The sequence below is a fragment of the Rhinolophus ferrumequinum genome, chromosome 14 (genome assembly GCF_004115265.2).
Source record: "Rhinolophus ferrumequinum isolate MPI-CBG mRhiFer1 chromosome 14, mRhiFer1_v1.p, whole genome shotgun sequence".
In the NCBI taxonomy this organism is placed as follows: Eukaryota; Metazoa; Chordata; class Mammalia; order Chiroptera; family Rhinolophidae; genus Rhinolophus; species Rhinolophus ferrumequinum.
Genome location: NC_046297.1, coordinates 27,727,013 through 27,739,917, shown reverse-complemented (window position 1 = coordinate 27,739,917; position 12,905 = coordinate 27,727,013). Strand labels below are relative to the sequence as shown.

At 36.7% G+C, this 12,905-nt stretch overlaps 1 protein-coding gene across 2 annotated transcripts in view; it reads left to right on the top strand.

The window, feature by feature from the left end:
• Positions 1 to 12,905, top strand: part of SNTG1 (syntrophin gamma 1) — a 468,529-nt gene that overhangs the window by 24,304 nt on the left and 431,320 nt on the right. For both annotated transcript variants that reach the window (XM_033126633.1, XM_033126632.1), the window contains exon 3: positions 1 to 135. In XM_033126633.1, the coding sequence (XP_032982524.1) occupies positions 1 to 135 (135 nt within the window). The remainder of the gene's footprint in view (positions 136 to 12,905) is intronic.

Below are 12,905 nucleotides of genomic sequence, written 5' to 3'. Positions count from 1 at the left end.
ACGAAGACAGGGATTTGTTTGCTGCAGGATGGTAATCAGGAGCCTTTCAAAGTCCGGCTGCACCTAGCCAAAGACATTTTGATGATCCAGGAACAAGATGTGATATGTGTGTCTGGTGAGCCTTTCTATTCTGGTGTAAGTAAATTTTACCTTCTGTTGAAGATTTTAGTTTTTTGTTTTTCTTTTGTTTTTCATTAAAATGCTTAATATTTATTAATGTATTTTACTTTTACAGTCTAGCCAATCACCCTGCATATAAATTTTGTCTACATTACTAAGTAAGCAGTGTCTTTGTATAAGTACCCATACCTGAGTCCACAGCCACATATTTTGTGTCCAGTTCTAGTTTGGTGTCTCATTGACTTCTAGTTGTCTGTATGTGACTGGAGTGACACCTGTATTTTCTGATCATGAGACTGGTTGTATTGTCCCTTTTCACACAGAGGATTAACATGGCAGTTTTTCCTGCCCTGATCTTCTCTCACATGTTGAACTTCTGGAGGTAGTGCAAAGCTGGAGCCCAGTTCTTGGCATCTAGGAAGCATAAGGCTTAAGGTAGTGGTCACTGAACTCGGGCTTTCTTTTTTTTTTTTTTTTTTTTTTCCTGTCTTTACACCAGGTGGCTTTACATCAGGGGGCTATGCATGAATAATTCTATGGACCTCATTGATAGACTTATGCTTGAGTGTTGTAGCATGTTCTATCTAATGCTCTAAGCAGTAGACATAGTACTATGCTGCTATTCTAACCTCATAAATGATTAAACTCATTGGTCTGCTAACTAACACTGAAGTACTACGGTGGAAGATATTTTAGGTAAAACTAGATTAAATTCAACAAAACAATTTTATAATGAAACAGAACAATTTTAATTTATCATTTTTTGTATAATAACATTAAAGACATCATCATAACAGTGTTGCCATATGTGATTCAGAAGAAAATTATAAGAAGTATCAAACAGTTGGTTGCATGGATTCACCAGACATTCATAGCTATTTAGCAGGAAGATTTCTTTCTTTTTTTTTTAAATTAAAGTTTATTGGGGTGATAATTGTTAGTAAAGTTACATAGATTTCAGGTGTACAATTATGTATTACATCATCTATAAATCCCATTGTGTGTTCACCACCCAGAGTCAGTTCTACTTCCATCACCATATATTTCATCCCTCATCTACCACCCACCTCCCCCCTTACCCTCTGGTAACCACTAAATTATTGTCTGTGTCTATGAGTTTTTGTTTCTCATTTGTTTGTCTTGTTCTTTTGTTGTTTTTGGTTTATATACCACATATCAGTGAAATCATATGGTTCTCTGCTTTTTCTGTCTGACATATTTCGCTTAGCATTATAATCTCAAGATCTATCCATGTTGTCACAAATGGTCCTATTTCATCTTTTCTTACTGCTGAATAGTATTCCATTGTGTATATATACCACAACTTCTTTATCCATTCATCTGTCGAAGGACATTTTTGTTGTTTCCATGTCTTGGCCACTGTAAATAAAGCTGCAATGAACGTTGGAGCACACGTGTCTTTATGGATAAATATTTTCAGATTTTTTGGGTAGATACCCAGGAGAGCGATTGATGGGTCATATGGTAATTCTATTTGTAATTTTTGGAGGAACCTCCACACTGCCTTCCATAACGGCTGCACCAGTCTACATTCCCACCAACGGTGTATGAGGGTTCCTTTTTCTCCACAGCCTCTCCAACACTTGTTATTATTTGTCTTGTTGATGATAGCCATTCTGACTGGGGTGAGGTGATATCTCATTGTGGTTTTTATTTGCATTTCTCTGATGATTAGTGATGTTGAGCATTTTTGCATATCTCTATTTGCCATTTGTATGTCCTCTTTGGAGAAATGTCTCTTCAGGTCCTCTGCCCATTTTTCAATTGGGTTGTTTGTTGTTTTCTTGTTGTTGAGTTGCATGAGTTCCTTATATATTTTGGATATTAGCTCCTTATCGGAGGCACTGTTTGCAAAAATCTCCCATTCAGTTGGTTGCCTTTTTATTTTGTCGATGGTTTCTTTTGCTGTGCAGAAGCTTTTAAGTTTGATGTAGTTCCATTCATTTATTTTAGCTTTTACTTCCCTTGCCTTTGGAGTCAAATTCATAAAACGCTCTTTGAACCCAAGGTCCATAAGTTTAGTACCTATGTTTTCTTCTATGCAGTTTATTGTTTCAGGTCTTATGCTTAAGTCTTTTATCAATTTTGAATTAATTTTGGTACATGGTGACAGTAGCAGTCCAGTTTCATTCTTTTGCACGTGGCTTTCCAATTCTGCCAGCACCATTTATTGAAGAGGCTGTCTTTTCTCCATTGTATGTTTTTTGCATCTTTGTCAAAAACTATCTATCCATATTTATGTGGTTTTATTTCTGGGTTCTCAATTCTATTCCATTGGTCTACATGTCCGTTTTTTCTGCCAATACCATGCTGTTTGATTATTGTGGCCCTGTAGTACAAGCTAAAGTCAGGGAGTGTGATACCTTCAGCATTGTTCTTTTTTCTTTAGATTGCTTTGACTATTCGGGGTCTTTTGTGGTTCCAAACAAATCTGATGATTTTTTGTTCCATTTCTTTAAAAAATGCCATTGGGATTTTGATGGGGATTGTATTAAAACTGTATATTGCTTTGGGTATATGGCCATTTTAACTATGCTGATTCTTCCAATCCATGGGCACGGAATGTCTTTCCATTTTTTTGTGTCTTCTTCAATTTCTTTCAAAAATGTCTTCTAGATTTCAGTGTATAGATCCTTCACATCCTTGGTTAAGTTTATTCCTAGGTATTTTATTCCTTTTGCTGCAATTGCAAAAGGAATTGTTTTTTTATTATTATTATTATTTTTCTGAGATTTCATTGTTAGTATATAGGAATGCAATGGACTTTTGTACGTTGATTTTGTAGCCAGCAACTTTACTGTATTCGTTGATTGTTTCTAATAGCTTTTTGGTGGAATCTTGAAGGTTTTCTATATATAGCATCATGTCATCTGCAAAGAGTGACAATTTAACTTCTTCATTCTCAATTTGGATACTTTTTGTTTCTTTCTCTTGCCTGATGTCTCTGGCTAGGACTTCCAACACTATGTTGAAAAGCAGAGGTGATGGGGACAGCCCTGTGGTGTTCCTGAACATAGAACAAAGGGCTTCAGTTTTTCACCATTAATTATGAGATTAGCTGAGGGTTTGTCATATATGGCCTTTATTATATTAAGGAATTTTTCTTCTATACCTATTTTATTAAGTGTTTTAATCATAAATGGATGTTGTATTTTGTCTAATGCTTTTTCTGCATCAATTGATATAATCATATGATTTTTGTCCTTTATTTTGTGTATGTGATGTATCACCTTAATGGATTTGCGCATGTTGAACCATCCTTGTTCCTCTGGTATGAACCCCACTTGGTCGTGATGAATAATGTTTTTAATGCATTGTTGCATTCGATTTGCTAGAATTTTGATTAGGATTTTTGTGTCTGTATTCATCAGATATATTGTTCTGTAGTTCTCTTTTTTTGTGTTGTCCTTACCAGGTTTTGGTATCAGGGTAATGTTGGCCTCATAAAATGAGTTAGGGAGTATTGTCTCTTCTTCAATTTTTTGGAAGAGTTTGAGCAAGATTGGTATTAAATCCTCTTTGAAGGTTTGGTAGAATTCACTAGTGAAGCCATCTGGTCCCAGACTTTTGCTTTTGGGAAGGTTTGGGATGATTGATTCAATTTCCTCTACTTCCTAAGCTGGCTATTTCATTCTTAATTTCTTCTATTGAGTTCTTAATCTCCAGAAATTCTATTTGGTTCTTTTTTAAAATTTCAATCTCTTTGGTAAAATGCTCATGTTGTTCTTTGATTGTGTTTTGGAGTTCATTAAACTGCCTTTCTGTGTTTTCTTGTAACTCGTTGAGTTTTTTCAGAACTGCAGTCTTGAATTCTCTGTCATTTAAGTCACACATTTCCATATCTTTAAGTTCCTTTTCTGGAGACTTTTCACTTTCTTTCTGAGCTTTCTTGTTGCCTTTGTTATTCATGGCAATTAGTGATTTATTATTTCTCTTCCTAGACATCTACAGGAGTGGGTTCTGCAACAGGTTGATAGGAAGAGATCTATCTGTTGTTTTCCAGTACGTGTTGGTAGAATGTTTTATTTTCTCTCAAACTACAGCTTTTTGTTCTCTCTCACACTGTTGTGTTGTGTTTTCTCTGCACTATTCCAGCTTCTCACACAATAGGGGGAATTCCCTGGAAGGCAGGCTTCTCCTCTGTTAATAGTTTGCCTGGGTAATAGGGCACTGTGTCCCTGTGGGGATGCAGAGAGCTTTTGAAGTTCCAAAGCTTTTCCTGCACCAGATTCAGAGCCCGTGTGTTTCAGCAGTTCTTTTTACTCCTGCAGGGATCCTCCAGAAAAGGTGCAGACAGGGACGGGGTGAGTTGTGAAAGGTGGCCCAGAGCAATGGCGGCGACCACCACAACAGCTGGTCCTGCTTCCACAGTTCCCTCCCCTTTGCCAGAACTAGTTGGGCTGCAAATCTGTGTCTGCAGATCATAGTTCTCAGAACTGCAAATATTCTGTTCTTTTGATCTGACACTGCTACTGTTCCACTTCTATCACTGGGCAGGTGGGGGTGGGGCGAGCTCTGGAGGATAGAGAGGGGGTGGCTAGGCTCAGTGCCTAAGGTTTCTCTTCTTTGCTCAGCAGTGAGGGCTTAAACTACCATTTTCAGCCTTCTTCCTTCAGTCTTTGCTCCGAGGTCTCTGCCATGAGCGTTGGGTTCAGCTGTGTTATATGCTGTCCTCTCAGTCTTGTGGGCCATAAATGGAGCTCTAGCAGTCTGAGTTCTTCCCTCTCCCACAGTTGCGGTATTTCCGGGATGCAGCGTCGGAGCACTGAGCTAGTTCTGCATCCTGAACCCTCTTGGCTTCATCTTTGTACTTCTCCCTTCCCTCTTCCCCTGCTTTATGCCCACCTTTAGGTGAATTCAGTAGTGAGCCTCTTCGTCTTGCCTGTCTGCTCTCCAGGGAGTCCTTTGAGTAGTGAGCCTCTTTGTCTTGCCTGTCTGGTCTCCAGGGATTCCTTTCAGGAGTTTTAGTTTTTCAATCTGTTGTAAATTCCAGGGGAGATGTCCAGAGGCTCACCTCACGCCGCCATTTTGAAAAAATCCCCAACAGGAAGATTTCATTTGTAGCTTATTAACAGGCCTACCTTGGAGTATTTGTTTGTTTGTTTGTTTTTTAAATTAGTTTCAGGTGTACAAAACAATGTACTAGTTAGATATTTACACCCCTCACAAAGTGATAACTCCCCTCCCCCAATCTACTACCCGTCTGACATCATATATAGTTGTTAAAATTCCATAGACCCTATTCCCTATGCTGTACTCCACATCCTGCACTGCTGTGGTCAGGCATCTACACCATCCATGAAGTGGTCTCCCTATTAAGACGAGTGTCCTTTGGATACCCTACAAAATCTTTACAACATTATTAATTACATTCCCCAAACTGTCTTTCTTTTCCCCTTGACAATCTTGTGGTTACCGACTGTGCTTTTTAATCCCTTCATCCTCTCCCTCATTCCCACCCCCCTCCCATCTGGCAACCCTCAGTTTTTTTCTCTATATCTCTGAGACTGTTTCTGATTAGCTTTTTTATTTATTCTATTCTTTAGATTCCACATATAAGTGAAATCATACTGTATTTGTCTTTCTTTGTCTGATTTATTTCACTTAGCATAATGTTCTCCAGGTCCATCCATATGGTTGCAAATTGTAAGATTTCATTCTTCTTTATGACCCAGCAATTCCAGTCTTAGGTATCTATCCAGAGAAATCCAAAACACTAATTCCAAAAAATATATGCACCCCTATGTTTATCTTGAAGTGTTTTGTTGATGGTGAATAATGCTGAAGTTTCCACCTCACTTCTCACTAATATCCTATGGGAGTCACATAGGTCTTACATCAATATGTCCTTGCTAACTAAAGATAATGGACATTTTGCAGTATTCTTATGTCACAGACCATTTAAATCATCCTGAATCACCAGTCTTGCTGTTAAGGCTGATTACATTGTTCCCATGGGGTTGCTCTTTATTTCTTTCAATTAAGGAAAGAATAGTGCCTTTCCTTCTTTCCTTCCTTCCTTCCTTCCTTCCTTCCTTCCTTCCTTCCTTCCTTCCTTCCTTTTCTTTCTTTCATTTATTTTACTGAAGAAATATGTTTCATGTAACTCTCTGGAATCAAATATTACACAGATCAACACGATTTTGTAATTTGTAGAATTCATTATTTCAACATTGAAATATATTTTTTTTTAAGTTTGTGGTCAAAATACCTAATACATAGACTTAATCTCTCGTTTGAAAAGAGTGCTAGAAAGAATTCAAACAGAATTGAGGAGAAATATCCTATGACAATGTCAGCAAATGAAAAAAAAAATTGGCAAAATTTGACACACATTTATAAGAAATACTTTCTGCAAAGTATAAATGAGATGGAACTTCTGTGAGTTACTAATGTTTTATTTAATATTAAATATAGTCTCTGAGTTTGAAAGCAAGTCAAGGATCATCAATTGCCTCATTTCTACTCAATATTGTTTTGGTCGTACGCAAGTCAGGAAATGGAAATAAACAGCATAATAATTGGAAGGAGTTAAAATGGTATTATTTTGTGGTGGGCCAGCCGCCACAAATCGAACAGTACCTGAATGGAGGAGTGGGAATGAAAAAAGACACTCACACAAAATGATGATGCGGCCGGTCTTCAGTGATCCTGAAGCGCAGAGTTTACTTTCCTTTACCAATTTAAACCACCTATGTACGTGCAGCTTAACAATCACGAGTGTGCATTACCTCATTGAAAGTAAAATTTTCAACTTTTACATATGAACTACAGACTCACTGAAACTTTCCCAAAGTCATTATCTCAATGACAAAGCCCACCAATTACCCTGGTAATCATCAGTGATCTGTGTCCGGGAACTGGCCGTTCCCACCTCATTCCTTAGCAGCTTGCAAGCACCCTCCAATTGCAGGCAGAGACAATGCCTCAGGAACTAAAACTGAGCCAGTCTGCAAGGCTTCAGAATAAACAAGAAATCATGGCTCCCCACATTATTTTAGATGTCATAATGATGTACATAAAAAAGCCTAAGGAATAAAATAAAAATAAAAATAGAATGACATGTAAATTTAGCAATGTTGCTGGAAATAATGGCCAAGTCCAAAGTTATTTGTATGTCTATAATTTGTAACAAACAAAATAAAAATGCAATTCACAATATATCAAAGGTATCTCTTCAGAATAAATTTAATAAAATGTATATAAAGCTTCTACCTTGAAAACTACAAAACTGTGATGAAGAAAATCAAGATAAGTAAACAAATAAATGTAGAAATATAGCACAATCATGAATTAAACACTAAATATTGCTAAGTTTTCACATTTTCCCAAATAATCCAATTTCAGTTAAAACCCAAAAATGTTTCTATAGACATTGCCAAGTTGATTCTAAAATTTACATGGAAATACAAAGGACTTAGTATTAGCCAAAACAATGTTGAATAAGATCAAAGTTGGAGTGTTTATACTTCCTGATTTCAGAACTTAATATTAGACTACAATAGTGATATTGTGGTAATTATAAGCACATGAATCAATGGAACATTTTAAAGACTCCAGAAACAAAACCAAACTTACATGGTCAATTGCTGTTTTTTAATTGTGGTAAATTATACATAACATAAAATTTACCATTTTAACCCTATTTAAGTGCATAGTGTACCTTTAAGTGACACAGAGTACATTCCCATTGTTGTGTACCTACCATTGCTATCCATCTCCAGAACTTCCATTATTGCATACTGAAACTCTGTACCCATTTAACAATAACTCCTGTGCCCACCTCCTCTCAGGCCCTGGTAACCACTGTTCTACTTCCTATCTCTATGTATTGACTCATATAAATAGAATCACAATATTTGTCTTTTTGTATCAGGCTTATTTCACTTTGTATATTGTATCCAAGTTCCATCCTCATGGACTAGAATTTCATTCCTTTATAAGACTGAATAATATGTCATTATATGTATATACTGCACTTTGTTTAACTTGTTTATTCATCCACCCAACAATGAACATTTAGGTTGTTTCCACCTTTTGGCCCTTGTGAATAATGCTGCTATGAACATATGCATAAAAATATCTGAGTCACTGTTTTTAATTCTTTTGTTTATGATCCCAGAAGTAGAATTACTGGATAAAATGGTAATTCTCTATTACCTTTTTGCTTAATCCATTATCAGATGTGTGATTTGCAAATATTTTCTTCTAACCTATGGGTTGGCTTTTTTCTGTTGTTTCCTTTGATTCATAAATGTTCTTAATTTTTATGAAATCTAGTTTGTCTATTTCTCTTTTGTTGGCTATACTTTGGTGCTATATCCAAGAAATCATTGTCAATTTCAATGCTATTAATATATTATCTTATATTTTCTTTTAAGAGCTTCTAGTGTTAGCTCTTACATGTATGTATTTAATCCTTTTCAAATTAATTTTTACATGTGGTGTTAGGTAAGTGTCCAAATTTATTCTTTTGCAGATGTATATCTAGTTTTTCTAATACCATTTGTGTTTTGGCACCCTTGTTGAAAATCACTTGACCATGTGTGAGGTTTTATTTCAGGGCTCTATATTCTACTCCATTGATCCATATGTTTATCTTTATGTCAGTACCACTCTGTTTTGATTACTGTAGCTTTTGCCAAATTTTGAGATCAGAAAGTGCATGGAAATCAGATTTGTTCTTTTTCAAGAACAATTTGGTTAATTAGAGTTCCTTGAGATTACACCTAAATTTTAGGATGGATTTTCTTATATCTGTAAAAAAATCACATTGGGATTTTGATGGAGATATCACTGAATTTGTAAATTTGGATACTATTGGCATCTTAGCAATATTAAGCCTTCCAATCCATGAACAAGGGATGCCTTTTCATTTATATATGTCTTTAATTACTTTCAGTAATATTTTGTACTTTTTAGTGTACGTCTTTCACCTTCTTGGTTAGTTAATTGCTAAGAATCTTGTTCTTTTTGATGTTATTAATGGAGTTGTTTTCTTAATTTTCTTTTTAGATTGTTAATTGTTAGTGTATAGTAATGAAACTGTGCTCACTTTGTATCTACTAATCTGCTGAAAACTACTTTTAGTTCTAATGAGTGTGTGTGTGTGTGTGTGTGTGTGTGTATGTGTGTAATCTTTAGGCTTTTTACATACAAGATCATGTCATCTGTGAACAAAGATAATTTGACTTCTTCGTTTATAATTTGATACAGTCTATTTCTCATTTTTAAAACTTTTTTTTTTTTTATTTTCCATTATAGTTGACACACAGTAGTATATTAGTTTTAGGTATATGACACAGTGATTAGATTTTTATATAACTTACAAAGTGATCACCCTGATAAGTCTAGTACCCATCTAGCACCATACATAATTATTACAATATTATTGACTATATTCCTTATGCTATATTTTACATCTTAATGAATATTTTGTAACTACTCATTTGTACTTCTTAATCTTCTCCACCCATTTTCCCAAAACCTCTCTCCCCAGTCCAGCAACCATCGGAATGTTCTCTGTACCTGTCAGCCTACTTCTGTTTTAATGATTTGTTTATCTTGTTCTTTAGATTCCACATATAAGTGAAATTATATGACATGTGCCTTTCTCTGTCTGACTTACTCCACTCAGCACAATACCCACTAAGTCCATCCATGTTGTTGCAGATGGCAAGATTTCATTATTTTTATGTCTGAATAATATTCCATTGTACATATGTACCACCTATTTGTTATCCATTCATCCATTCAGGGACACCCAGGTTGGCTTAATCTCTGCTATTTTAAATAATTCTGCAGTGAACATATGGATGCACATATACTATTTTGGGTTTCTTTGGATAAATAGCCAGAATTGGGATTACTGGGTCCTTCTTTGTCTCTTGTTATAATCGTTGTTTTAAAGTGTATTTTGTCTGCTATAAGTATTGCTACTCTAGCTTTTTGTTTTTGCTTTGTTTTTGTTTCCATTTTCATGAAATATATTTTTCCATCTGTTTACTTTAAGTTTGTGTGTGTCTTTAGATCTGAGGTTAGTCTCTTATAGGCAACATAGGTAAGGGTCTTATTTTCTTATCTGTTTAGCCACCTTATTTTTCATTGGAGCATTTAATCTATTTATATTCAAAGTAATTGTTGATAGATATGTAGGTATTGCCATTTTGTTATTCATATTTTTTATCTTTTGTTTTTTGCTTCTTCTTAAAGATGTCCCTCTAACATTTCTTGTAATACTGGTTTGGTGAGGATGAACTCCTTTAGCTTTTTCATGTCTGGGAATCTCTTTATCTGTCCTTCCATCCTAAATGATAGCTTTGCTGGGTAGAGTAATTTTGGTTTTAAGTCTTTACTTTCATTACTTTGAACATTTTGTGTCAATTCCTACTGGCCTGCAAAGTTTCTGTTGAGACAGCAGCTGACAGTCTTATGGCTGCTATTTTCCCCTGGTCACCTGAGCCAGGTGCTTCAGTGTTGTCCCTTGTGTGGTTTGTGTTTGCCCTTTTGTTGTAATTTGCTTCCTTATTGCTATTTGTACATCAATGGGAGGGATTGACCCTCAGGTTGATTGATTGTGAGGACTGGCTGTGACTACAGTGGAGGAGCTGCTGTGCAGGGGCTGACCCTGCAAAGCAAAATTCTCTTTAGCAGGGCTCTGGTGTCTGCCAAGTCTGCCCTTTGGGTGTCTAGCCCTTGAAGGTGGCTGGGTGGTACTTGGTTCAAAGCTGGCGAATGGGTGTGTTGGCCCCAGGGACTTCTGGGAAGGGCTGTGCTATAAACCACGTTCAGCTGCAGCCTGTGCCCTGCCAGGGTCCACCTGGCATAAGCCACAAAGCAATCTGCAGATGGCCAACACCCTTACTGGGCTTGTAGATGTCTTGAGATGCCAAGCCATGAACCAAGGTCAGCTGCCACTAATGCCAAGCTTGGGGCTGCTTTCCAAGGTGTGGGGCATACTGACGTCAGATGCTGGTTGTTTGAGATTTGTGAACCTTTGAGAGATTTTAATACAGTCAGCAGCATGAGTCAAGTCAGGCCATTTGTATGGAAAAGGCACTAGACGTGGCTTGGGTGGGCCTACAAGTTGGGTGGAGTGGAGTTTCAGGGAATCATCAGGGCAGGGTGAATGGTGTTGGCTAGATTGATAGAGACTCAGATATGGCAACTGCCTGCATATACACACTGGTCGGGGGAGGGCTCGACAAAGAAACAATGGATTCTACCAGCATTTCTCTCTGGGTGAAATCTGCCCCTCCAGCTCTCACCCTGAAGCCAGAAAATTCAGTTCCTTCCTATATTTCCCTGTCAAGCTGCTCCTGCAGCACTAGAGCTCAGAGCAATTGAGTCCATCAGTGAGTAAGTCTATGCATGGGCCCTTTAAAAGGAACTCCTGGGCCCTGCCAGGGTTGCCAGTACAAGCCCTCTGTCTCACTGAGCCACAATATTTGCAGGTTTTCACAGCCAGAAGTTGTGGGGACTTCTCTTCCCCACACTGGAGGCTTGTACTGGGAAGCCTGGTGTGGGGCTGGGACCCCTCTCTCCTCAAAGGGGAACTCCACAGCTGAGATATCTCTCTTAATTTTTAACCACCACACATTGGTGTGGGAACAGCATGTTCTGTGTCTCTGCCCAGGCTAACTAGTCTATAGGCGGCTTCTATATGACCTTAGTTGTAGGACTTCTGTTCAGATAGACTTCAAACGATTGTCAATGTTGGTTGTTCTGTAGTTGTAATTTTGAGGTGGTCATGAGAGGATGAAGGATAGTACTTATCTACTCTGCTCTCTTAAGCTAAAATCAATACCTTCTATTATATATTTTTTCCTTGCTGAATTTGTCTAGCTAGGACGTCCAGTACTTTATTTAAAAGAGATGGTGAAACTAGGCATCCTTGCCTTGTTCCTAATTTTACAAAATAAGCTTATGTCCTTCACTTTTGAGTATAGTTTTACCTGAGGGCTTTCTATATATGGCTATTATTATACGGAGGCAGTTTTCTTTTATCTAGCTTGCTCAGTGTTTAAAGGTTTTGAATTTTGTCATTAAAGGGTATTAAATTTGTTAAGTGTTTTTTTCTGCATCAGGATGATCGTAAGTGCATGTGAATGTGTGCGCGCGCTTGTGTATGTTTTCTCCATTCTGTTTAACATGGTGTATTGCATTGATTGAATTTCATATGTTGGATCATCCTTGCATTTCAGAAGTAAATCCCATTTGGTCATTATGTATAACCATTTTAATATGCTACTGACTTTGGTTTGCTATTATTTTTTTGAGGATTTTTGCATCAATATTCATAAGGAATACTAATCTGTAGTTATATTCTCTTGTGTTGTTATATTCTGGTTTTGGTATCAACGTAATGTGGGCCTTAAATGATGAGTGATGAGTTTTTTGATCTTCAATTTTTAAAAAGAGTTTGAGAAGAACTATTATACTTCCTTCTTTAAATGTTTAGTAAAATTCACTGATAAAACTATCAGGTCCACAACTTTCTTCATTGGGAGGTTACGATTACTGATTCAGTATTATTACTAGTGTTAAGACTATTCAAAATTTCTATTTCTTCATGATTCAGTCTTAGTAGGTTTTGTGTTTCCAGGAATTTGCCCATTTTATAAAGGCTATCCGTTTGTTCTTAGTATTCTCTTTGAATTATTTTTATTTCTATTAAAATGCTAGTATGTTCTCACTTCTATTATTATTATTATTATTTTTATTTTTCAATTACAGTTGATGTTAAATGTCTTATTAGTTTCTGG